The following is a 23,505-nucleotide window of genomic DNA, read 5'->3' on the forward strand; positions in this document are numbered from 1 at the left end:
CATTCTATTATATTTTTATGTTATGTACAATTTGTAGCATCTGTTAAAACTATGCTTAAAACTATGAAGTCTTTTGTAACATTAGGTTGTTCCTTAGGATACTGTCAGCAAAGATTTAGTGTTTTATCAGTCTGTTTCATGACAGTGTTTCCAGAAATACATTGTTCATAGAAGCATTTTATTGTGTTTATAAATGTGCTTCTAATCAGGTCAAGCTGAAAAATAGGCCTAACTTGGTTCTTAATCATAATCTCAGATATAAAACCACAGGTAGGTGAAATTCACTAATTCCAAAGCCAACTTTTTTTTAATTTAAAAAAAAACACAAAATCCAGAATTGATGATGTGAACTGATTTGACTTTTATCTGTATTCTCCACCATACCCCCATTTTTATGGTACCTATACTGAAGAACAGTTAAATGGCAGCCAGAAAAAGCAGAGAATCTTGAGAACCTTCCTTTAAGTAGTTGGCTGACCATATTTAATTTTTGACTGTTTCCCTTCTTGTCACTACAGTGTTGTACTATAATATAAGATCATTATAAGATTGAAATGTAACTTTCTTTTTTTATGGATTTCCAGTGCTTAGGTTTATTAGTATATTTTAAATATAGGAAATATTGATGACATTTAGTGAATACTTATCAGTGAATTAGTTCTTAACTGGCATTTATCTTACCGTTATCCTATAATTTCTTTAAAAACAATTAACCTTTTATTATTTCACCATACATAGTTAACTGAAAGATTTAACATTATTTAGTTACAGTTTGAGATCTCATTTGTCTTTTTCCATGGCTATTAGCCTAGTCTGCTTATTTAATAAGGATTTATTTTCCTAAAGGTTGAAAACTGCCTGATACTCTCTTCATGAAATATATTTGACCAAAACTTAGAAAGACATAAAATGCTTTTAGTTTTTTAAAAATCTAGAACATAAAAAAAGTTGTCAATTCCTTACTTTTTAGCACAAATTGACTTTTTAGTCAATTTTAGTAGATTTTTAGTGAATGATAGTGAATGATCTATGGAATCTGAAAAATATTCTTGGTAATGGGGTGTTAAATTATAGTACCATTTTGTTTTTATATCTACTAAATTTTTTTTTCAGGGGTTTTGTGGTTACTCTCCTGTTTGGAAAAACAAACTCAGAGAAGTACCTAGAGCAGTGTGAACACTCATTTCTTCCTCCAACAGCCACTGGGGTTCCTAAGGTAAATAGTGTGAATTAATATGAAACCTGAAAGTCTTGTTCTTTGCAATGCTGATAAGGTGATCACTGTGTACTGATTGGCAGATTTTCCTATAATTAATTAATACTTTAAGTTTATGGGAGACTTTCTGGTTATGTTTAGAAAATGCATTTGAAAAGATCATCTTGAAAAACCCTTTTAGATATAAAAAGTGAGAATGCAAGTTTGAAGAAAAGATGGAAATTATTTTAATTTTGTGGATTTACCTGCTGTATTTTAAAAAAAATTTTTATCTTTATTTTAAAAGAAGCTTCAGATTACCTAAATGTGACATCAAAAATAAAGAGAATTTCCATATACCTCACCCCCATCCTTTCCACACTTTACCTCATAACACCATCTTTCATTAGTGTGGTACATTTGTTACAAATTGATAAAACATTGAAGCATTGCTACTAACCATTATATATAATTTACATTATAGTTTACACTTTGTACCACACAATTTTTAGGTTTGCAGTGACAGGCTGGACAATTCCAATGTCCCTAATGCCCCTGTTATACCTATTCTTCCCTCTTCTGCCCCTCTGAACCATCTTGTGACCACTGCCTTTATATCAATAATAAAAGTTCTTCCATTGCTAGAATAATAATAAAATAGACCATATTTGCATTCCTCCTTTCTTTTTGTTCTTTCCTCAATCTTGAGGATTTTGGAATGGTGATGCCCACTCTTTCTGATTGAGGTGGCTTAGATCCCATGGGGCAGATGGATTGAATTGTCTTGCTTCCACTTGTAGATACTCTCTGATTTTTGGGATGGGTGTTATCCCATCATTATCCTTTGGTTAGTTGTCCTTGGTAAGTCCAGTGAACTTGAGAGTAGGTTTTGTGACTCTGCTGAGATTCAAGGCTCAGTCAGCATATGAACAGACTGAAGATTTAAGTCTCTGGGATATATATTTAACGAGTATAGTGCTACTTATAGGTTCAAATAAAAGTGGCAGAAGAGTATGTGTAGGGAAATTATAAATGTGTCTTAACTCTGTTACATTGGGGAGCATATATTCCATAATAATATATATATTCGGCACCACTCACAGGGTGCTGAATTCCTAAGATTGTCTGCTCTGCCTCTGGTGTCTAGATGTCTCTAGAGCTCTCATGAGCCCCACTGTTGGAGAGGCACTGTTTACTGTGGCAGTCAGATTCTGCTGAGACTGCAGAAGCACAAATTCTAGAATGACCTCCTGACGCACCCTGAATTCTAGCCATAAAAACTCATCTGTATTCAGTATTTCCCCTTTTTGGTCAAGGTCTTCCTCAAATGCATCTCTAGTTGGTGCCTGGTAACAATCCTTCTGGGCCAGGGAAGCTCTTCCCCGGGAGCCATGCCTCACGCTGAGGGGTGGGGGAATAGTGCATCTCTTTGCTGAGCTCAGCATTGAGAGAGGCCACACTTGAGGAATGAGGAGACCTTCAGGAGGCAAGTTTTAGGCAATATATAATATTAGGCTAAGTTTTAGTTTCACAAGAACAAGGTTCATAAGTACAGCCATCAATATCAAGGGCCTGGTGTAATGATCTGTCCTCCTCTGCTAGGCACTCCCCATGTACTTGGGATTCTTGCCCCTCTCTTAGGGAATGTTCCCTGCTGTATTAGAGTTTCAAAGCATCATGTATTTGATTTTTAAGAATGTCAACCAATATTCTATTTTGAATGAAATACATTGCATAAGAATTAGAGAAAAAATAATTGGTACTTTTTCTTTAACTACTTTGAAAAATATAGCTGTAATCAGGTTATACCAAATCTAAAAATTTAGTAATTCAGGCTCTAATTTTATCATCTGGAATGGTATTATTATTTCCAATATGATACTCTATAAGTAAAATTGGAATTGAGGATTATAAGTGGACTTTAGTTGTTGCATTGCCTTAATTCTTGTTGTGGGGGTAAGCTAATTGATTTCATCTTATATGAGAAAGACAGATGACGTGGCATTGATGCCATAATTTAACTTTATAATTATTATCGTGTTCATTATGTGTTAAAATGTAGGTGACAGACATAAATAATATGCTGTTATTAGTTTACATTATGGAAATAAGAAATTCACCCTCCCACTGACTCTCATATTGATAAATAAGCTAAATTTTTCTAATACTTATTACAACTTTTTGGTTATCTCTGAAATATTTCTCTCTCTTTCTTTAAGAGTCTTGTTAATTTATTTGTTGACTTTGTTCTCAAGTCTTTCTGAGGAAATTAATCTTTTCTTTTTTGGAACCATTTCTTAACCACCCATAGTTTCCATTCTTTTGAGTAGTGCATACAGATGATAGGAGACATCTTAAGAATTAAGATCCTAAACAGTAATAAATTGTATCAGACTGATTAAATCTTTACAATCCATTTTTTAGTAGATGGTACAAAATATAGTGATTTTGATTTTTTATTTCTAAAATATATATAAATATGTTTTAAGAAAAAAAATTTAGTTTTACAAAATCTGTAATGTTATAACTAGAAGCATATTTGTATTTTCAATTGAAGAGTCCCCCACTACCTTTCACCCTATTCCTAGATAGCATTGATCTTTCTGAAGACCACGGAAAAATAAATGTTTAAGTTGTCAGAAACTATCCCAAAATAAAATAAATTAAATAATATAAAATTTCAGCTGGCATCTGTTTTTACTCTGTGGACTGGGGGAAGGGAGGATAGTATAATGGAGGAAAAGAGGTATATGTCGGATGAAGACAATTATTAATGTGGCTCACCTGAAACTCTGACTAAGTTTTTATAATTTCAGTGTATGGCAACACTATACCTAAATGTTTCAACTTTCTCACATTCTAAGTAATGTTTGTTGATGTTATTAAAATTTTCAAGGATAATAGTTCCCCACCTACTTTTTTTGACTTGAGGAATAACATTTGGTTTATACTAGTCTCAAGAAATAATGTTATTACTGACTTGAAGATAATGTGAAGGATGTTACGTTGATTATTGATTAGAAGTAAACTGGAAAGATTTTAAATCAAGAAATTATGGAGTAAAATGTTATGGTTTCTTTTAAGTGCTTAGAAGAAATGAAACGGGAAGCCAGGACTATTAAGATTGATAGAAGATTGACGGGTGCCAATATAATTGATGAACCTCTACAGCAAGTGAGTTTCAGTATATGGTATTTGAATTATTGCTGTTGTGGGCTAGGTGTATTTCTTTTGAAAATACTAGGAACTACTTAGAAGTTTTTCAATATGCTGGAATTTCATTATAATGCTTTTCTTATATTTTGTGCTTGAAGATGCTATCTTATATATGAGCTAATTTATAATGAAGTGATTTTTGTAAGTCTTTCAATTGAATTTGCATTTAGATAAAACATTATAAATGTACTTTTGTATGTACATTTTTAATAAAAATGCATTTATCAACAATGGCATATTTAATAGTGTTTCTAATAATTTTATAGTTTAAGTATTATATTTTAGCTGATGAATAGGTGTAGTGGTTTGATAAATTAGACTTGTTTGTCCCAGAGTATTCCAAAACTAGAATTAGGTAAAAAAAAAATTCCCTCTAAAACATTTTTCATTAATTTTTTTTCATGATATCATTCATTATAAATAGTGTTTACATTTAAGTTCTAATATTTATTTTATAGTTAGCCCATGTTTATCTGATTTGCAAAACATTATGTAATATTTGTATTATTTGCTATTTGTTGATTAACTGAAAACATTTGGTATTATCCAAAGGTTTTAGTAAAATTAAGTGAACTCTCCAGTAAATTTTGTAATTACACTTCAGGGGATCTGATAATATAATCTTAGTAAAACTTTCTTTTTGAGAATTAAGGTCCATTGGCATTATATTGCCTCTTATTTCATCAAACTGATGAAAACTCTTCATTATATTATAGCATTGAAAATTTATTCACTTTTTCCGCAAACTCTTTTATTACCTGAATTTTGTTGGGGCTTAACTATAGATAACTCTTTAATTTAAAAAAAAATTGGGGCAGTAGATGAGTTGGGATATCAAATTAATTTTTAAAAGTTTGAAAAAACTTTCAGCATGCTGATGCTTTTGTAATGAAGGCAGTTACTTTCCTCTACTTTTTAATATGTGGAGAATAAATATAAACTGACAGATAATCTTCTTAGTTTTTAGCTTGCCACTGTTAAGTTTGAAATCCTAAAAAGTATTTTTTCCAATATTTTTTAGGTTATCCAGTTTTCCTTGAGGGATTATGTCCAGTATTGGTATTATACACTAAGTGATGATGAATCTTTTCTTCTTGAAATTAGGCAGACTCTTCAAAATGCACTCATTCAGTTTGCCACTAGGTAAGATTACTGTATAAATTGTATTTATGTGGAAATATTTAGATATATTGTTTGTACCATTAGAGAAAATAATTTTTAATTGGGAAGGGATAATTGTTTATTAAAAGGTAAATAGAACAGTAAACTATTGTGGGATAAACCCCAGATTATAGAACTAGAGCCATTAAAATCTTTAAATTACCCCAGGCTTGAGATTTCTACAGAATGTTTATCTTGATCAACCCTTGCTTTCTTTGTCTTAGACCAGTTTCCTCTTCTGGGTCCAATCAAGTGACTTTCCAAAGTGTTTTTCTCTATTTATTGATAATTTTTTCCCCTCATCCCCAGATACTCTGTTTTATTTAAGTTTTATGGAAACAGATTAGTTTCAGTAACTGTTCTCTCTCATTGCAGTTTCAGTATAATTGCTCTCTCACTGTTGGCACTTAGCTAATAAAACTCATAGTGGGAGGAGAAGGAACCAAAGGAACATAAGTCAGTGGAAAATATTCAGGATTTTTTTTTCCCCCAGAAGAGAAATATATTTTGATGAGTGTGTATTAAGAAATTTTCCTTTTGTAAAATATACAGAACCCACTATTTACTGCTTCCCATAAGAGAATACAGGAATATGTTTTGACCTGTTTCCTTGTGCTTAAGCTACTTGATGTTGTTTGGGGGGCCATTACATGCTAACTATGAGGTGGACTTCCATTTTTATTTTTGAAAGCCTTCTTTTGTTATTAATTAGCAATGTTACATGAAAGGGAAAACTTGTACTCCAGCCAGAAATTATTTATTTATGTATTTATATTGAAAGAAAAACGTAAAAAATTAAATTTTTTCAAAAATTTATTTTTTTCAAAAAGGATTTTTGAGTTAGCAAACTTTTTTTTTTTTTTAAAGAATATGCTACCCAGAAGCACACAGAGATTTTCCCACTAGCCTATAGACTTAAGGCAAGAGGCTATATGCCATTGTCATGACTAAACTGTCAAATGTGAAGGTATTGGTCTCCACCCAGTTCCTTCCCTTCCCCACTTAGGTCCTTTAAATTCAGTTTTGTAATTCTGAGAGTCTTGGAGAATAGAGCTTTGCCCTAGGGCTGTTGCCATGTGTGTGCATAGATATTTCCAGCCACATAACGCTCTGTCCATACCTTTCCTCTATTACTTAGTTGATATTAAAGCTTTAGATTAGCAAGCATTTGCAAAGAAGCCAGCCAGGATTAAAGATGTACGTAGACTCACTGTAGAAACATAGAAAAATATAATTGATAGAAAGAAAGTAAAAAATTGGATTTTACCTCCTCTCCTTTACGTAATATGCAAGATTGAGTGTTAGGTATTCTTTCAGACAACTCTTTTGAGTAATTATTCACTCAGTGCTTTCTATAGCACTAATGATTTTCTTTCCTTGAAAGGATGGGAATAAGTAGAGTTTTGTGTCTGACTGCAAAAGAGTATATAAAAATCTAGCAAATTTTAGACTTGGAAAGAACTTTGAACTAGTAATTGTTTGATTCCTGCCTCTACCACTTTGATATGAGATTATGAGCAAGTGTTTTAACCTCTTTGAACCTCAGTTTTTCTCATATGTGAAATAAGCGTAATAATACCTGCCCTGCTTTGTATTCCTCACAGGGTTATTAGGATCAAATTAATCTATTCATTCAACTATTATATTTTGTGCCTACTTTGAACCAGCCAGGTGCTGGGGATAAGCACTGAATCAAACTCTCTGGTCAGTAGAATAAAATTAAAATCATAATACTTGAAAGTGTTTTGAAATTTGTGATGGAATTTAGAAAGTTAAATTTTTATGCCATCCAACACCCATAATTTCACAGATGATGAAGCTAAGGTCCAGAAAAAGTTAAGTGGTTAGTCCAAGATTATCCTATGAGTTAAGAAATGGAATTAGATTAGATTGTTCTTAAAAGTTTAGTGTTCTTTACCCCATTTTCCTTCAGATATATTACGATCTAGGTTGTTCATTTTAGTATTTCCAATCTTGCAAGGCTTTCCCTGTTTTTGATTCCCTTAACCACTTTTTCTTTTCACTTCATGTCTTAAGTTTTTTTTCCCTTCAGTAACACAGGAACTTATCCAGCTTTCTTCCAGCCGAGACTCACCTAAATTTAAATCTTTGCTTTGCTTTTCTTGTTTTGAGCAAATTAATCAGCTTCTCTGAGCCTTATTTTCCTCATCTGTAAAAGGCTAATACTACTTTTTTTTTGTCAAAATTATCTTTATTTGAATTCATTAATACTTTACAAAGGCTAATCTACTTTGCTTTTATTCTCAGAATACGTGGTTTATAATATTTAATACATTAGAAATTAAAGCTGATATAGTTTTGGGGTGACCTGAAAACTAACATTTCTAGCCAATGCTCATGACTCTTTCTTTAAGGCTGGAGTTCAGTTTTTTTAAAAAGCCAAAACATGGAGACAAATGTGTGCCAATTTTCAAACCCTCCATGATCATCTTCAAGATAGTATAGTATCCATTTTCCCTCCTTGTGTTTCAATGTCAAGGCTTTACTTCTCTCCTTAAATCTTTGGTTTTGAGGCTGTTTTCTGAGGCTGAAAGATAATGTCAAGTAAATCCCGTACTTAGCTACAGTAAGTTTCCATAATTGTTTCTTTGTGCCTTCTCTCTGCATTTTAAAATTTTTGTCCTGCCTTGGCTTTTTTTATTACTTTTAAAATGTACTCTTAGCATGTCTGTTTCCAATGCCAGTATTGAGAAAATTTGGTCTGTTTACCATCATTTAAGTACTTTTAAAATCCTTGTTATGTGCTGATTGCCATGCATTGTGAAACATAAAAAAGTAATATACGTTAACACACCCCTTTATTTCCCCTTAAAATCAATGGAATTCTTAACCAGGGGACCAAAAAACTCTGAAAAAGTATACAAAACTGTTTTTTTTTTCTTTTGAGTAGTTCTGTAAATTTTAATTGAAAGGAAAAAAAAGGACCTGTGAATCCAAAAAAATTTTAGAAATACCAAATACTTGTGTTCATATTTATTCATCAACTTAGAGAAACAATTAGAGAATGCTAGCATAAAACATATATCCTGAATTGGAGTGTAGGAGCAGTAGTAGGAAGAAAAGAACATACTTAAGAGCCTAAAGTGGTAGATGTGAGCTTTAGCTCTATTACTTATTAAGCTTTATGGCCTTGAATGGGTAAGACAGGCAGATTCTTTGAGTCTGGGGATAATAACCCATATCTCCTTATCAGATTGCTGTGAGGATTAAATGATACCACATTTGAAAGAGTACTTTGTAAGGGTAACACCTTATTTCACCATTAGTATCAGAAAGTATCTCCAGACCACCCTTGAGATCTCCTCCTCTTTAGAACCTGGGCATGAATGTGGCTTGAGCTTCAGGAGATGAATCCATGATAACTCTTATATTTTTATTCCCCCTTCAAATAGGACAGAAAGTTCTGGGTTAGGTTTCAGGAGAGTGTATAATTTTACCTGTACCATTAAGTTAGTGTACATGAAAGAAAATTTCTTAATGTCTCTGTAAAACAGAGACATGAAAAGTCATGAAGAACAAATGAGATGATGTGAGCGAAATAGTCTATAAAGTATTTGTTAACCAATAAATTATATTTTGGGTAAGTTATTTGACTTTCTTTTCCTCAGTCGCTTCATTAATAAAATAGGGGCAATTATCTCATAGTGTTGTTTTAATGATTATATGGGTAGAAAAGTACATGTAAAACACTTACTACAGGGTGTGTCACAGTAAGTTCAATTAATGTTAATTTGTTATTATTTTTATTTTTATTTATTATGTTCCTAGGATATACACACAGATTCTTGGACCTTGACTTGGCTTTGTTTGGGGAGGTAAAATTAAAATTCATGATACAGAGAAAAGTAAAGTAGTCCTGTATGTGTTACTGAGAAGCAGGTGTGCTGTAGAGATGGACCAGTCATTGGTGAAGACCTCGTGTAGCATGAGGCTGAAAACTAGATGTATTGTGAATGGATAGAGAGGAATGAATGATAGGCTGGGAAAACACAGTAGTGTGTGTGCTAAGTTCTTGAAAAGGGGGTAAAGATGATTTGGTAGAAACCATGAGGTGATAGATACAAGTGAACAGGGAACGCGGCTGCTCTAGAAAGTGAAATATGATTCCTAAATTCCTCCATCTCAGATCCCCAAAGTCCCATGATTAGCAGATTTATATTATAATTATAATTATAATATTATAATGCCACTGTGTTCCTTCATGAGGGGTTTTCCCATGATGGGAGGGGACACAGATATGTAGGTTCCAAGATTGAATGGTTATATTAATAATACTAATGGTATTGTTTGTAGAATGACAGGGAACTTGTTCTTGAAGTTTTACCATTTTTCTCACTTCCTTTTGCCATAGAAATAATGAAAATAAATGATATGCTCCTTTACTTACCCAAAAAGCGAGCACACGTAACTCCAGTAGTGGCCATTTGCGACAGTGAAGTTTTACTTTTTTTTTTTTTTCAATTTTATATATTTTGCCATTTGAATACTTAGTTCAAAACAGACATTAATCAGAAAGGTGGTTGTTGTCATATTTATTACAGTAGAGTAAAAAAAAATTATTAGAGACCATCTAAATACTTAAAATAAGGGAAAGTAAACTAATGTTTATAGCTACAGAATAGACTAGGGGTCAGCAAGCTGAGGACCATGGACCAAAATGCACCTGCTGCCTGCCTTTAAAACAAACAAACAACTTTATTGAGATTTAATTCCCATACTGTGTATTTCACCTGTATAAAGTATACAGTTTATTATCTTATAGATTAGTCACAAAGTTGTATAACGCTCACCTCATGTTAATGACCCTGCCAAGACACCCTATATCTGTTGGCAACCACCCTCCCATTTCCACCCAAAGCTTCCAGCCCTAGGCAACCACTCTTCTCCTTTCTGCTTCTATGGATTTGCCTATTGCGAACATTTTATATGGATTATGTGGTGAATTTGTGACTGGCTTTTTTCACTTAGCATGTTTTTAAGGTTCATTCATGTTGTAGCATGTTATCAGTATGTCATTCCCTTTTTTTTTTTAATGCAGCCACCAGATATTTAGTTAATTACAGCTCAGTGTTACAGCTTGAGTTTGTAGTGTTACAGCTTGGGAGTTAGCCTGGCTGGGGCGAGGATGGAGGCTCGCCCACAGCTCAGTGTTACAGCTTGGGTGGGTGGGGTGAGGATGGAAGCACACCCAGGGTGCAGATGGAAGTACCATATCATTCCTTTTTATTGCTGAATAGTATTCAATTGTATGGATATTTTTTTTCCCCATTCATCAATTGGTAGACATTTGAGTGTCTACTTTTTGGCTATTAGAATAATGCTGCTGTGATTATTAGTGAAAAGTTTTAGTATAGACATATGCTTTCATTTTTCTCAGGTATATACCTAGAAGTGGACTTGTAGTGTCATATGGTAATTCTATATTTATCTTCTTGAGGAATCACAAACCTGTTTTCTATAGTAGTGTCACCTTCCCACCAGCAATGCATGAGAGTTCCAGTTTCTTCATATCCATGTACACACTTATTGTTTGTCTTTTGATTATAGCCATCCTAGTGAGTGTGAAGGGTATTTCATTTGGTTTTGATTTGCATATCTTTGATAGTTAATGATACCAAGCATCTTCTCATGTCCTTATTGACTGTGTATCTTTCTTGCTGAAATGTCCATTTAGAGCCTTTTCTCACTTTTTAACTGGGTTCCCTTTCTTTTTATTATTGAGTTGTTCCAGTGTCTGTTTTGTAAATATGGTTTTATTGGATATTTATGCTCATTTGTTTCCATATCATTTATGGCGCTTTCATGGCACAACTGCAGAATTCAGTATTTGTGGCAGAGACAACTTTCTGCAAAGTCTAAAATAGTTGCTCTGTGGCCCTTTAGAGAAAACATTTGTCAGTCTCTAAATTTGAACATTAGTGTAGCCATTAACAGTTTTAAATATTATTAATTATATAGGACATATAGTAGAATAAAAATATACAAAGTAGTATATAATTTCAGTTGTGTAAACACTGTAAATATTTATGCAAAACAATGAAACTAAAAGAAAATCACTAAAACATTAACAGTGATCTTTGGATTACGGGTTTTGGGTTGATTATAGCTGACTCAGAAAATCTAAAGAAAGATTATGTTTTATAAAATAGCCATATATTTAATAGTGAGGGACAAATAGAAACATTTGGTAATGAGTATTAATATGACATTTAAAAAATTTTTTAACAAGTCATTTGCCTGTGTCTCTTCTCTACTCTTTATGTTCTTATGAACATATAAGGACTTTATTTCTATTGTAGGTGTTATGTTTCCTAAAGGGAGCCATTGTCTCTGTATATTTTGGGGAGTGATCTTGAAGCTAGTATCTAGTAAAGTGCATTATACATAATGGAGTAGTGAAAACAATTCTTATTAATCTAGTTTCCATTTGTGAATTCCATGTTAATTTTTTTTCCCACAAAATTTTCATGTGCTTCACTATTGGGTTTGTGAACATTTAATTTATCCGATGAATTTTACTAAAACTCTTGCATTTTAAAATAGTTAACAGAATGAACTTAATTTTTTTTGCTTTTGTTTTTAATTTTAATTTTTTTTGAACTTAGTTTTTTAATACTTAACATTATACTTAAAAGAGTACACACTTGGCTCCAGGTTATTTTTTTTTTTCACTTTCCTGTAGCTTTCTAAAGGATTCCAGCTCTATGTTCTTTATATTCACCCTCTAAAATGGATATGATTCATGTGTGTTCCTCTAAATAAGTTACTCATTACATCTTGAGATCAAAGCTTTTAGAACATCTGATCTTTGACCTCTTTGAAACATTGAAAAACAGGATATAGAACTGGACTTACACAGTATTAGCGCTCACTAAATGCCATATCCTTTAATATGGTTTTATAAAATTGTATGACTATGTCTTTCTCCATTTCCACCTATTTGTTTCTAACTTTCATTAGTCAGGAGGTTTTGCCTTTTTTTTTTTTTTTTTTTAAGATTTGATTATTTATTTCTCTCCCCTTCCCCCCCCCACCCCGCTTGTCTGTTCTCTGTGTCTATTTGCTGCGTGTTCTTCTTTGTCCACTTCTGTTGTTGTCAACAGCACGGGAATCTGTTTCTTTTTGTTGTGTCATCTTGTTGTGTCAGCTCTCTGTGTGTGCGGCACCATTCCTGGGCAGGCTGTACTTTCTTTTGCGCTGGGTGGCTCTCCTTATGGGGCGCACTCCTTGCGCGTGGGGTCCCCTACACGGGGGACACCCCTGTGTGGCAGAGCACTCCTTGCCGTGCATCAGCACTGCGCATGGGCCAGCTCCACACGGGTCAAGGAGGCCCCGGGTTTGAGCCACAGACCTCCCATGTGGTAGACAGACGCCCTAACCACTGGGCCAAGTCTGCTTCCTTTGCTTTGTTATTAAGGTATGGTGTACTAGGGAGAACACTTCATAGGAAGTTAGGAATCCTAACTTGTTCAGCAAAACCTTGCTCTCACTAGAATAAGTAGTTTAAATTCTGGCTTTGAGAAATGAGGGGCTTTGCTAATTATTTGTGTTCCCTTTCAGTTCTGAAATACTAATAGTCCCTGGTCAGATTGGTACTAATCTTGATGTGTTTGTTTTCAGTCTCACTTCTCACACCCAAACACTCACACATATAATCTGCTACTACACACCACATTCTGAATACCATTTGAGGAGTTATTTTTTAAAATATGTGGAATTTCTTACTGGATTTAATGTACATTGGGATTAAAAGTACTCCTCTGATCTATTGTTTTAATAGTAGGGGATTTTAAAGGGTGATAATAAAGTCTGTTTAAACCTTGCATTTATATTTCCACATGATCTGAAAGGATGCCTCTAAGACCTTTATCAGACTAATCTTTTCTTGATGGTTATAAACATTTTATCCATGAAACTTTTAAACTGTTTTACTTGATTAGCCAAACTACTACTGTTAATGCTGAAACATAATCTATAGTTTTATAAATCTGTGTGGGGATTAAAAGACTTGATTTGAAAGTTTTTTTTTTCTTCCTCATTAAACTCCTGCTTACTGTTTCACATTTCAGTTAAGAACATTCCTATAACTGGTACCACATTTCCATGTTTGGGGCCTTCGGTATGCCAAATATATATATGTAATATATATGTTTCCTGGTAATAGTAATATTAAGAATGAATATGTTAACATGATTAAGATCTTTTGAATTTTAGTAAATCTACTTTTGTCTTTTCTAGATGTGTTAACATAGGGGACTGTATTACTACAGGCTCTAATCCTGATTAGGTCTGTCTAGCTTAGCTCCCTTTTGTCATTATTGCTTTAGGCTTATTCTGTCCTCCCCTAATAATGGATTCATTATTTAGTCCTACTCTTTTTTATTCTTAATATGAAATTCATCATCCAGTTCTCTCAAGTTTCTCCTCTTCTTAGGGATTTTACATAAATTAATAATTTTTGAGTTTGGAATGATATATGCTAAACTATTAATAGAGAATGGGCTTAGAGCTGAGATATGACCATGAGTCACCCTTTCTTCTGAATCGTAGCCAGGTCAGGGGGATCTTCCCTTATTTAATGTCCTGATTACTGCCCCAGACTCCTACTAACCAGTGTTTTTGTCTTCACCATCTTTCACCACAGGTCTAACTTGTTTACTACTATGATTACTTAAAAAATATATAATTCCTGGAAAAAAAAAACAACCCAATAATGCTTTTTCGTTATATTTCTTCCTGGATCTTGAACTTACAATATCTGTTTTCTTTCCCTTAACTTTCAGAATGTGAGATCACTGTAATCATCTTCGTTTGGTACTTTGGAAATTTATGATTGATTTAATAATTTGTTCAGTAAAGATTCTTGAATATGTAACTTATACTAGGCACTATCCTAGTCTGGGGCTCACAACAAGTTGGATCACAGCTATTTGCAAATAAGCAAAACATAAACCACACAGTTCAGAAACTTGCGGTTTAAATAAATAGGCAAGTAACATTTAGAAATGGTTGGTTATTTCATAATAAGCACCACATATAACTATCCTTTGTGTTTCCCTCAGTCTTTCATCACTACCTCTGCTGTTGTTGATTTCTGGTGGTCTTTTGCCAGACTCAGAAGCATTTGAGAGAACAGGACAATGGAGAGAAATTTGATTGGGGGCTTCCAGCCACTCATGTGAATGATGTGGGGCTAGAGCTCCTATTCCCTGGCTTCTGACCTGTTCTCCATCTTACTACATGTGAATCAGGATATGCAAACCAGAGCAGGATTCACTGATAAATATTTATAGATTGGCTCTGAAGGGGAGGAAGCCTGGATTCGTTACATTTCAAAGCATAAATACTCCCACCACAATGGATTTCAAGTTTAGTGGGTGGTCACTGCAAACCAGTTAGAGAAGGATGTGCACAGTTGGCACTCCTGCTCTAGTACATGACTGGGAGGCAGTGTAGCCAAGTGAAGGGTGCAGACAGATTTGTAACCTTGAAGTAATGAGACCTATTTGCTTGTGTGGTTGCTAATTTAGCTCCTGTAAAAGAGGAATTCCTCATATTCTTGAGAATTATGGTAGTGGTGAACTGTAAATTTAAATTAAGGAATGTTTGTGAAAAATATCACATTAGTCTCTTTTATATTCATCCTTTATAACTAAATTCTTAAAGTGGTTGATAAAAGAGCGGGGGAAGGTGCTCTAGAGAGATATTTAGGGTATTACTTAAGTATTTATAAATGGAGGAGAGAAGGGAAGAAATTGATTTAGTATATTTAGGATCAAACTGACAATTCTGGTCCTTTAATTTTACCCAAATTCAATTCAGACTAATGCTTTTGACACTGAAACAAAGTAGTCCTTCAAGGACCCTTGACAGATGGAAATAAGTAAAGATTTATATATTTTAAAGAGTATATCTTATAAAATTATGAATTTTGAGGGTGAAGGGAGGAAGGTACTACTTGATAAAGGTATCAAGGAAAGAAGAAGGAATTTCATCTTTCTCAGAGGCCATCAGCTTTTTCTTGCAGTAAGATGTCTGTGGATTAAATGGTCAAAAAGCCCTCTAGTAGAATAAAGCGTGCTCAAAATGTCCTCATACATGCGTTCAAAATCTACCCAGAAAAAGTATGAATTCTATTATACTAAAGTTTTCTTTCAATTACTGCTTCTTTATGTAGAAAATTAAATACTTTATAGAAGAGATTAATGTAATATTATCATAATTTTATGTTATTGGTTATTATGTTACCCTTTTTGATTTATATGCCTTTATGGAAGCCTTAAGAGTGTGTTTGTGTATATGTGTGTGTAATACAGTATCCAGCATACTATACTAGTCTTACTATTTTTAAAATGAGGTGTTAGTGTTAATTTCTGTTAAAAAATTAATGTGGCGTTAGGTCTGTGGGAAAATCATATTTTAATTTTTATCATTTTGTCATAAAGCATCTTTTCCAGGTAAGTATTCAGCCATGAAAGTGAAGATTGCTTTTACCACCAAAAAGTTATCAGGCAAGTCTACGTGCTTATTCCCCCACTTCTGCTGATTCCTGTGTCTTTACTTCCATTATTTAAATACAGCCCATTCAATTTATATCTTTTAATTACAATATGTCACTTAATTAACTTCTCCCTATTTCTGTGCATGGTTATAAGCAAAACTTTAGGCTCTTTTTGAAATGGTCCCAATTCTAAAATACTACTTCTTTTATCTGACCTATAGCTAGTGAGTGTTTGCTATTATTTTTGTAAGACATATTTAATGATGCCCCGAGCATTATGACAAGTTTTAAGGTTATCACAAGTCAGCTGTAATGACATTACCAAAATGGCAATGTAAGACATGATCTGGAAAAGTGTCCCTTCAGAATCCCCCCCAAAAAAGGACAAATCTCACTTAAATGAAATTCTGGATGATGACGGAGACTGGATAAGGACTCCACAAATGCTGAATCAAAGAAAAAAAATTTTCCAAGAACAGGCAGAAGATTTCCCTCCTCAGAGTCACCAATCTGGGCCCCTTCCACTCAGTTGGTCCCTTTGCAGCTTGTAAGTCACATAGATGCAGCATGGCCTGGGTCCCTTCTGCCATGGTTGCAGACTATAGAGCTACTCCCATCAACGAGTTAGAATCCCATGCATATCTAGGCATATGGACCTGAGTTCTCAGAGACCCAGAGTGGAACACAATCCCCTGAGGAGTGTTGCATGCAAAAGGGTCCCAAGGGGGTGGGGAAAAAAGATACCATGGTACAATGGTTGGCAAAGGTAGGCACATTCAATCCAATCTCTGTTTGCTGGACTACCTAAACACAAAACAGTCCTTGCCCAATTGACCTACCTCTCTGGATTGACCTGATCAGGTGCCTGGAGAGGGATGCCCTAAAGGGGAAGAAAACTTAGGCAGAAAAGCATCACAGGAAAAAATGGGGAAGAAACTGAGCTGCTGTAAGACAGCACAGGTCTCAAAACTGAATAGTATTAGGAAAATGACGTGCTGAGTGAGGGAGAGAATTTAAACAAGTGAAAGGAACTGGGGAGAAAATTCTGCACAAGAACAGAGAAAACAGATAGGATTCCTGAAGAAGGAACAGAGGACAGAAAGCTCTCTCCTGGAGGTGAAACGGTCCCACAAAAAGTGCAATCTTAAAAATTGTACCTCATGTCCAGGGCAAGACAAGAATCAGATGAAGAATAGCGGTAAAGGTCCAGAATGGGTTGGACTAAGCATGAAAAAGCAGCCTTAACACAAAGTAAATCAACAGTAAAACCCTAGACAAGAGGGAGAGATGGACTTTGAGTTAACTCATTGAGATAAACAGGTGCCCAGACATCAGCAAAAAGAGATAAGCCATACTAAGAAACAGGAAGATATGACTCAGTCAAGGTCACAGAAGGTATAAAAACTAATCAAAGAATTTCAAAAAAATCTTCTGAATCAGTTCAAGGAAATGAAGGAAAATATGGATAAATAGCTAGAGGATATTAAGAGGACAATGTGAGCATAAAGAAGAATTTGAAAGTATAAATAGGAACATAACAAATTATGGGGTTGAAAGGCACATTAATGGAGATTAACAATACACTAGACTATGCTTATGAGTCTATATGCCTGAAATATACACTAGGCCTAGAGCTGCAGGGTGCCTGAGAGTTACCTCCTGAGAACCTCCATGTTGCTCAAATGTGGCCACTCTCTAAGCCAAACTGAGCATGTAATGCATTACATTTCTCCCAGTGTGGGACATGACTCCCAGGGATGAGCCTCCCTGGTGCTGAGCGATTACTGCCAAGTACCAGCTGGTGATGTAAATAGAAAAAGACCTTGAATAAAAGGGTCAACTCAGACCAGCAGAATATCTCAGCCCATGTGTAGGATCGAGTGTTAAAAACTGCTTTTTGACCTAGAATAAAAGGGGAAATGGCAAAGTCAAATGAGTTTTTATGGCTAAGAGTCTTCAAAAAAGAGTCAGGAGGTCATCAGAGGGATCACGTTTATGCACTCCTCAGGATGACTCCAGAAATAGCCAGAGTACATACAATCCCAGGTACTGGTTCTCCTGAGGGCTTCAGAGACCCATAGGGATATGGACATGGCAGATAGCTCTGGAGCTCAGTACCATATCAGTGGGCCCTACTTTGGAATTTATGTTCCTGAGTGTAATGAAGTTGGACATCTGAGTCCAACTTCATCACACTCATGCCTCTTCTGTCACTTTTAATGAACCTTTGGTTGGTGCTAACATTGTTGTATACTCAGGAGACTTGAATCTCTGGACTGTCCATGTGCCAGCTGGGCCCTGAGCTTCAGCAGAGTTGCAATCCTACCCTCTGGTTCGTTGGACTTAAGCAGGTCAGCTAACAGGGAGGTGAAGATGGTCCATCACCACACTAGGGAACTGAGAGTGCCTACAACTGCAAGCAAGAGAATTGCATCCATCATCCATGTGGAATCTAATCTCCCTCTTGATATAGAGGTGGAGTGGACATCACTATCCCAGGGCCCACAGAATGGAGGAATAAAATATGGATTAGAGTGGACTTACTGATATTCTACTATAAAACCTTTGTGACTACTAGTAGAAGAAATTTTACCATTGATGGGGAGAAAGTGGCCACACTAGGTCCTGAGGGCAGGGAGTGGGAAGTAGAGATGTGATGAGGGGGCATATTTGGGAATTTGGAGTTTTCCTAAATGATATTGCAGGGTCAGATGCTGGACATTATATATCCTGCCATAACCCACTGAATGTACTGGGGGAGTGTGAACTACAGAGTTAACTATTATCCACGTGGTGCAGCAGTGCTGCAAAATGTGTGTGCCGAGTGCGATGAGTGTGCCACAATGTTGGGGGAGGTTGTTGGTGTGGGAGGAGTGGAGTGGGGGGATAGTGGGTATAAGGGAACCTCTTACGTTTTTTATAATGTAATCTTTTTTTGTTATTTAAGTATCTTCAAAAAAACAATTTACAAAAATGATTGAGGTGGGGGAGTGGGGTGTGGGTCATATGGGAACCTCTTATTTTTTTAATGTAATGTTCTATGTCATCTATTAACTTTAAAAAAGTTTTATTAAAAAATAAAGAAACAAACAAAATACACTGGAGTCATACAAGAGCAAATTTGAACAGGCAGTAGAATCAGTGAAATAGAAGACAGGACAATCGAACTCATATAATCGGAAGAACAGATAGAGAATGTAGAAAAAATTGAGTAATGTCTAAGGGATTTGAGGGACAATAAGAAGCATCCAAATATACACATCATGGGTGTCACAGAAAAGGAAGAGAAGGGGAAAAGGGGTGGAAAGAATGTTTGAGGAAATAATGGCCAAACATTTCTAGCTTTTAGAAAAGATAAAAATATACATGTCCAAGAAGCCCAGCATACTCCGAACAATAGACCATAATAGACCTACCCTGAGACACATACTAATTAATTAGAATGTCAGATGCCAAAGATAAAGAGAATTCTGAAAGCAGTCAGAGAAAAGTGATTTGTCACATACAGTGAATCCTCAATAAGACTTTATGCTGATTTCTCATCAGAAACCATGAAAGTGAGAAGGCAGTGGTATGACATATTTAAGGTACTGAAAGCAGAAAACTGCCAGCTCCAAATTCTTTATCTGGCAAAGCTGTCTTCAAAAATGAGGGAGAGTTTATAAAGTATTTACAATTAAACAGAAACTGAGAGAGTTTGTCAACAAAAGATTTGCCCTACAAGAATTACCAAAGACAGTTCTACAAGCTGAAAGAAAAAGACAGGATCGAGTGGCTTAGAGAAGTGTAAAGAAATGAGGGTCTTCAGTAAAGGTAACTAAAATGGTAAACGCAAAACCCAATAGTACTGTATACTTAATATACAACTCTTCTCTTTTTCCATTTGGAAATAATTTATTGCAGTACATCACTCATACATGAACATACATAAATATTAAGTGTATAGTAAAGGTTGTGAATTTACAAAACAAACATGCATAAAATCATACAGGACTCCCATACATCACCCTCCACAAATATCTTGCATTGCTGTGAAACATTTGTTATAAACTATGAAATGGCATCATCAAAATATTACTAACAATAGCCCATTTCTTTACATTTGGTGTATTTTTCTCCCAACCCACATTATTATTATTTTTTGTTCATAAACCGTACAGTTTATCTAAAATATGCTATCATTGGCATTTGTTATAATCACCAAGTTGTGCATTCATCTCTTTAATCAATATTAGAGCATTTTCATTACTCAAAAAAAAAAAAACAAAAAACAACAAAATACAAACCACTGTTATAGCCATATGTTCGCTCTGCTAATTACAAATCCTAGATGTGCTTTCACCTTTTCTATTCATTTCCAAAGATTTACAAACAACTTTTTATCAATCTGCACAGATTAAACCTTAGCTTTCCATTTTCTATCTACATACTTGATTCTGGTGACTTATATTTTAGCTTTAACTCCCATCAGTTTGCCCATAATATTTTGTTCATTATTATGAAATAATCATACAGTATTTGTCATCTTGTGCCTGGCTTGCTTCACTCAACATAATAGCCTCCACTTTCATCCATGTTGTCATATGCATCATGATTTCATTTCTTCTTACAGCTGTGCCTGTACACCACTGTTTGTTTATCCGTTCATCAGTTGATGGGCACTGGGTTGTTTCCATCTTTTGGCAATTGTGAATAATGCCGCTATGAACATTGATGTGCAGATGTCTGTTTGTGTCACTGTTCTCAGTTCTTCTGGGTATATACCTAGTTGTATTGCTGGGTCACATGACAAATCTATATTCAACTTCTTTAGAATTGCCAGTTCTCCATAGTGACTGTTCCATTCTACATTCCCACCAGCAGTAAATAAGCATTCCTATCTCTTCACATCCTCACCAACACTTGTAGTTCTGTCCTTTTAGTAGCTGCCATTCTGATATCTCATTGTAGTTTTGATTTGCATTTCTCTAATTGGTAGTGGTGTTGAACTTTTTTTTATGTTTTTTTTTTTTGCCATTTGTATTTCCTCTTTGGACAAATGTATATATATTCAAGTCTTTTGCCCATTTTTAAATTGGGTTGTTTATATTTTTATTGTTGAGTTGTAGCATTGCTTTATATATTAGATATTAAACCCTTATCAGGTTTGTGATTTCTAGATATTTTCTCCCATTGAGTTAGCTGCCTTTTCACGCTTGACAAAGTCCTTTGAAGTGCAAAAGTATTTAATTTTGAGAAGTTCCTATTAATCCATTTTTCTTTTGTTACTCATGCTTGAATATAAGGTCCAGGAAACCACCCCATACCACAAGGTCTTTAAAATGCTTCCCTACATTTTCTTCTAGTAGTTTTATGGTCCTGGCTTTTATATTTAGGTCTTTGATCCATTTTGAGTTGATTATTGTATAGGGAGTGAGATAGGGGTTTTATTTTATTATTTTGGTTATGGATATCTAGTTCCCCAAACACCATTTATTGAGACTATTCTGTCCCAGAAAAGTGGGCTTGGTAGGCTTATTGAAAATTAGTTGATTGTAGAGGTGAGGGTCTATTACTACCCCTCAGTTTGATCATCAGTGTGTCTATCCTTATGCCAATATCATGCTGTTTTGACCACTGTAGTTCTATAATACAGTTTATATATATATATAATATAATACTTCAGGGTAAGGGAACGTGAGTCCTCCAAGTTTACTCTTCTGTTTTTTTAGGATGCTTTTGGCTACTTGGGACCCTTTGCCTTCCAAATAAATTTGGTGATTAACTTTTCTGTTTCTGGAAAATAGGCTGTTGGAATTTTGATTAGTATTGCATTGAATCTGCAAATCAATTTGGGTGGAATTGACATTTTCATGATATTTAGTCTTCCTGTCCATTGATACAGAATGTCCTTCCATTTGTTTAAGTCTTTGATTCCTTTTAGCAGTATTTTCTAGTTTTCTGACTACGATCTTGTACATTACTGGTTAAATTAATTCCTAGATATTTGAGTCTTTTTGTTCCTATTGTAAATGCATTTTTAAAAAAAATTTTCTCTTCGGTTTGCTCATTATCTGGCTTATGTATTTGGGTGATTCTGGCTTCATAAAATGTATTGGGTAATTTTCCTTCCTTTTCTATTTTTTTTGGAAGAGTTTAAACAGGATTGGTATTAATTCTTGAAATGTTTGATAGAATTCACCTGTGAAGCCATCTTATCCTGGACTTTTCTTTGTTGGAACATTTTTTAGGACTAATTAGGCCTCCAGATGTGATTGATTTGTTGAGTTCTTGTATTTCTTGTAGAGTCAGTGTAGGTTGTTTGTACATTCTAGGAATTTGTCCATTTCATCTAGTCTAATTTGTTGGTTGACACTTTCTTATAATCTCCTCTTATGATCCCTTTTATTTCTGTTGACCAGTTGTAATTTGTCCCCTTTCCTGACTTTTTGTATTTGCAGCTTCTCTCTTTTTTTTCTTTGTTAGTCTTACTAAAGACTTGTTGATTTTATTGATTTTCTCAAAGAACCAGCTTTTGGTTTTGTGGATTTACTCTTATTTTTTGTTATTGTTCTCAATTTCTGTTCTAATTCTGTTCTTTATTTCTGCTTTAATCTTTCTTTCTGCTTGCTTTGGAATTGGTTTGCTCTTTTTATAGTTTCTCAGTTCTGTTAGTTCTTTGATTTTAGCTTAAAATTTAGGCATTTAGGTCTATAAATTTCCCTCTCAGCACTGCCTTCACTGTATCACATAGTTTTCATGTTATGTTCTCCTTTTCATTGGTCTTGAAATATGTATTAATTTCTCTTGCTTTTCTTCTTTGACCCACTGATTGTTTAAGAGTATGTTGTTTTGCCTCCATATATTTGCAGGATTTCCCCTTTCTCACCTATCATTGATTTCCAACTTTATTCCTTTATGATCAGAGAAAGTGCTTTGTATAATTTTAATATTCTTGAATTTATTGAGAGCTGTGTTGTGGCCCAACATGTGGTGTATTCTGGAAAAAGAACCTTGAGCACTTGGGAAGAATGTATAGCCTGCTGATTTGGGGTGCAGTGTTCTGTATATGTCTGTCAAGTCCACCTTGTTTATTATATTGTTGAACTTCTCTGTTTCCTTGTTGATCTTCTGTCTAGTTCTATCTATGGATGTAAGTGGTGAGTTGAAGTCTTCAACTATTATTGTTGAGACATTCATTTCTCCTTTCAGTATTGTCAATTTGCCTCAAGTATTTTGGGGCACCCTGTTTAGGTACATAGATGATTTGTGACTATTAACTCCTTTCTGGTGGATTGTCCCTTTTATTAATATATAAAGGTAGCACTGGGAGAGGAAGTTATTGCCCTTAACTCTTACATTAAAGTGGAAGAAAGAACTAAATTGAACACCTAAGTGTATGTCTGGAGGAACTAGAAAAACAAGCAAACAA

At 34.5% G+C, this 23,505-nt stretch overlaps 1 protein-coding gene across 6 annotated transcripts in view; it reads left to right on the top strand.

Moving 5' to 3' along the window:
- Nucleotides 1-23,505, top strand: part of SNX13 (sorting nexin 13) — a 162,705-nt gene that overhangs the window by 57,057 nt on the left and 82,143 nt on the right. For all 6 annotated transcript variants that reach the window (XR_011648801.1, XR_009185799.2, XM_058296909.2 and 3 more), the window contains 3 exons: nucleotides 1,114-1,216; nucleotides 4,280-4,369; nucleotides 5,433-5,554. Coding sequence is in view for 4 of the 6 variants with exons in the window: in XM_058296909.2 (XP_058152892.1) it covers nucleotides 1,114-1,216; nucleotides 4,280-4,369; nucleotides 5,433-5,554 (315 nt within the window). In the remaining 2 variants the exon portion in view is untranslated. The remainder of the gene's footprint in view (nucleotides 1-1,113; nucleotides 1,217-4,279; nucleotides 4,370-5,432; nucleotides 5,555-23,505) is intronic.

Source organism: Dasypus novemcinctus, chromosome 5, assembly GCF_030445035.2.
Source record: "Dasypus novemcinctus isolate mDasNov1 chromosome 5, mDasNov1.1.hap2, whole genome shotgun sequence".
NCBI classification, from domain to species: domain Eukaryota; kingdom Metazoa; phylum Chordata; class Mammalia; order Cingulata; family Dasypodidae; genus Dasypus; species Dasypus novemcinctus.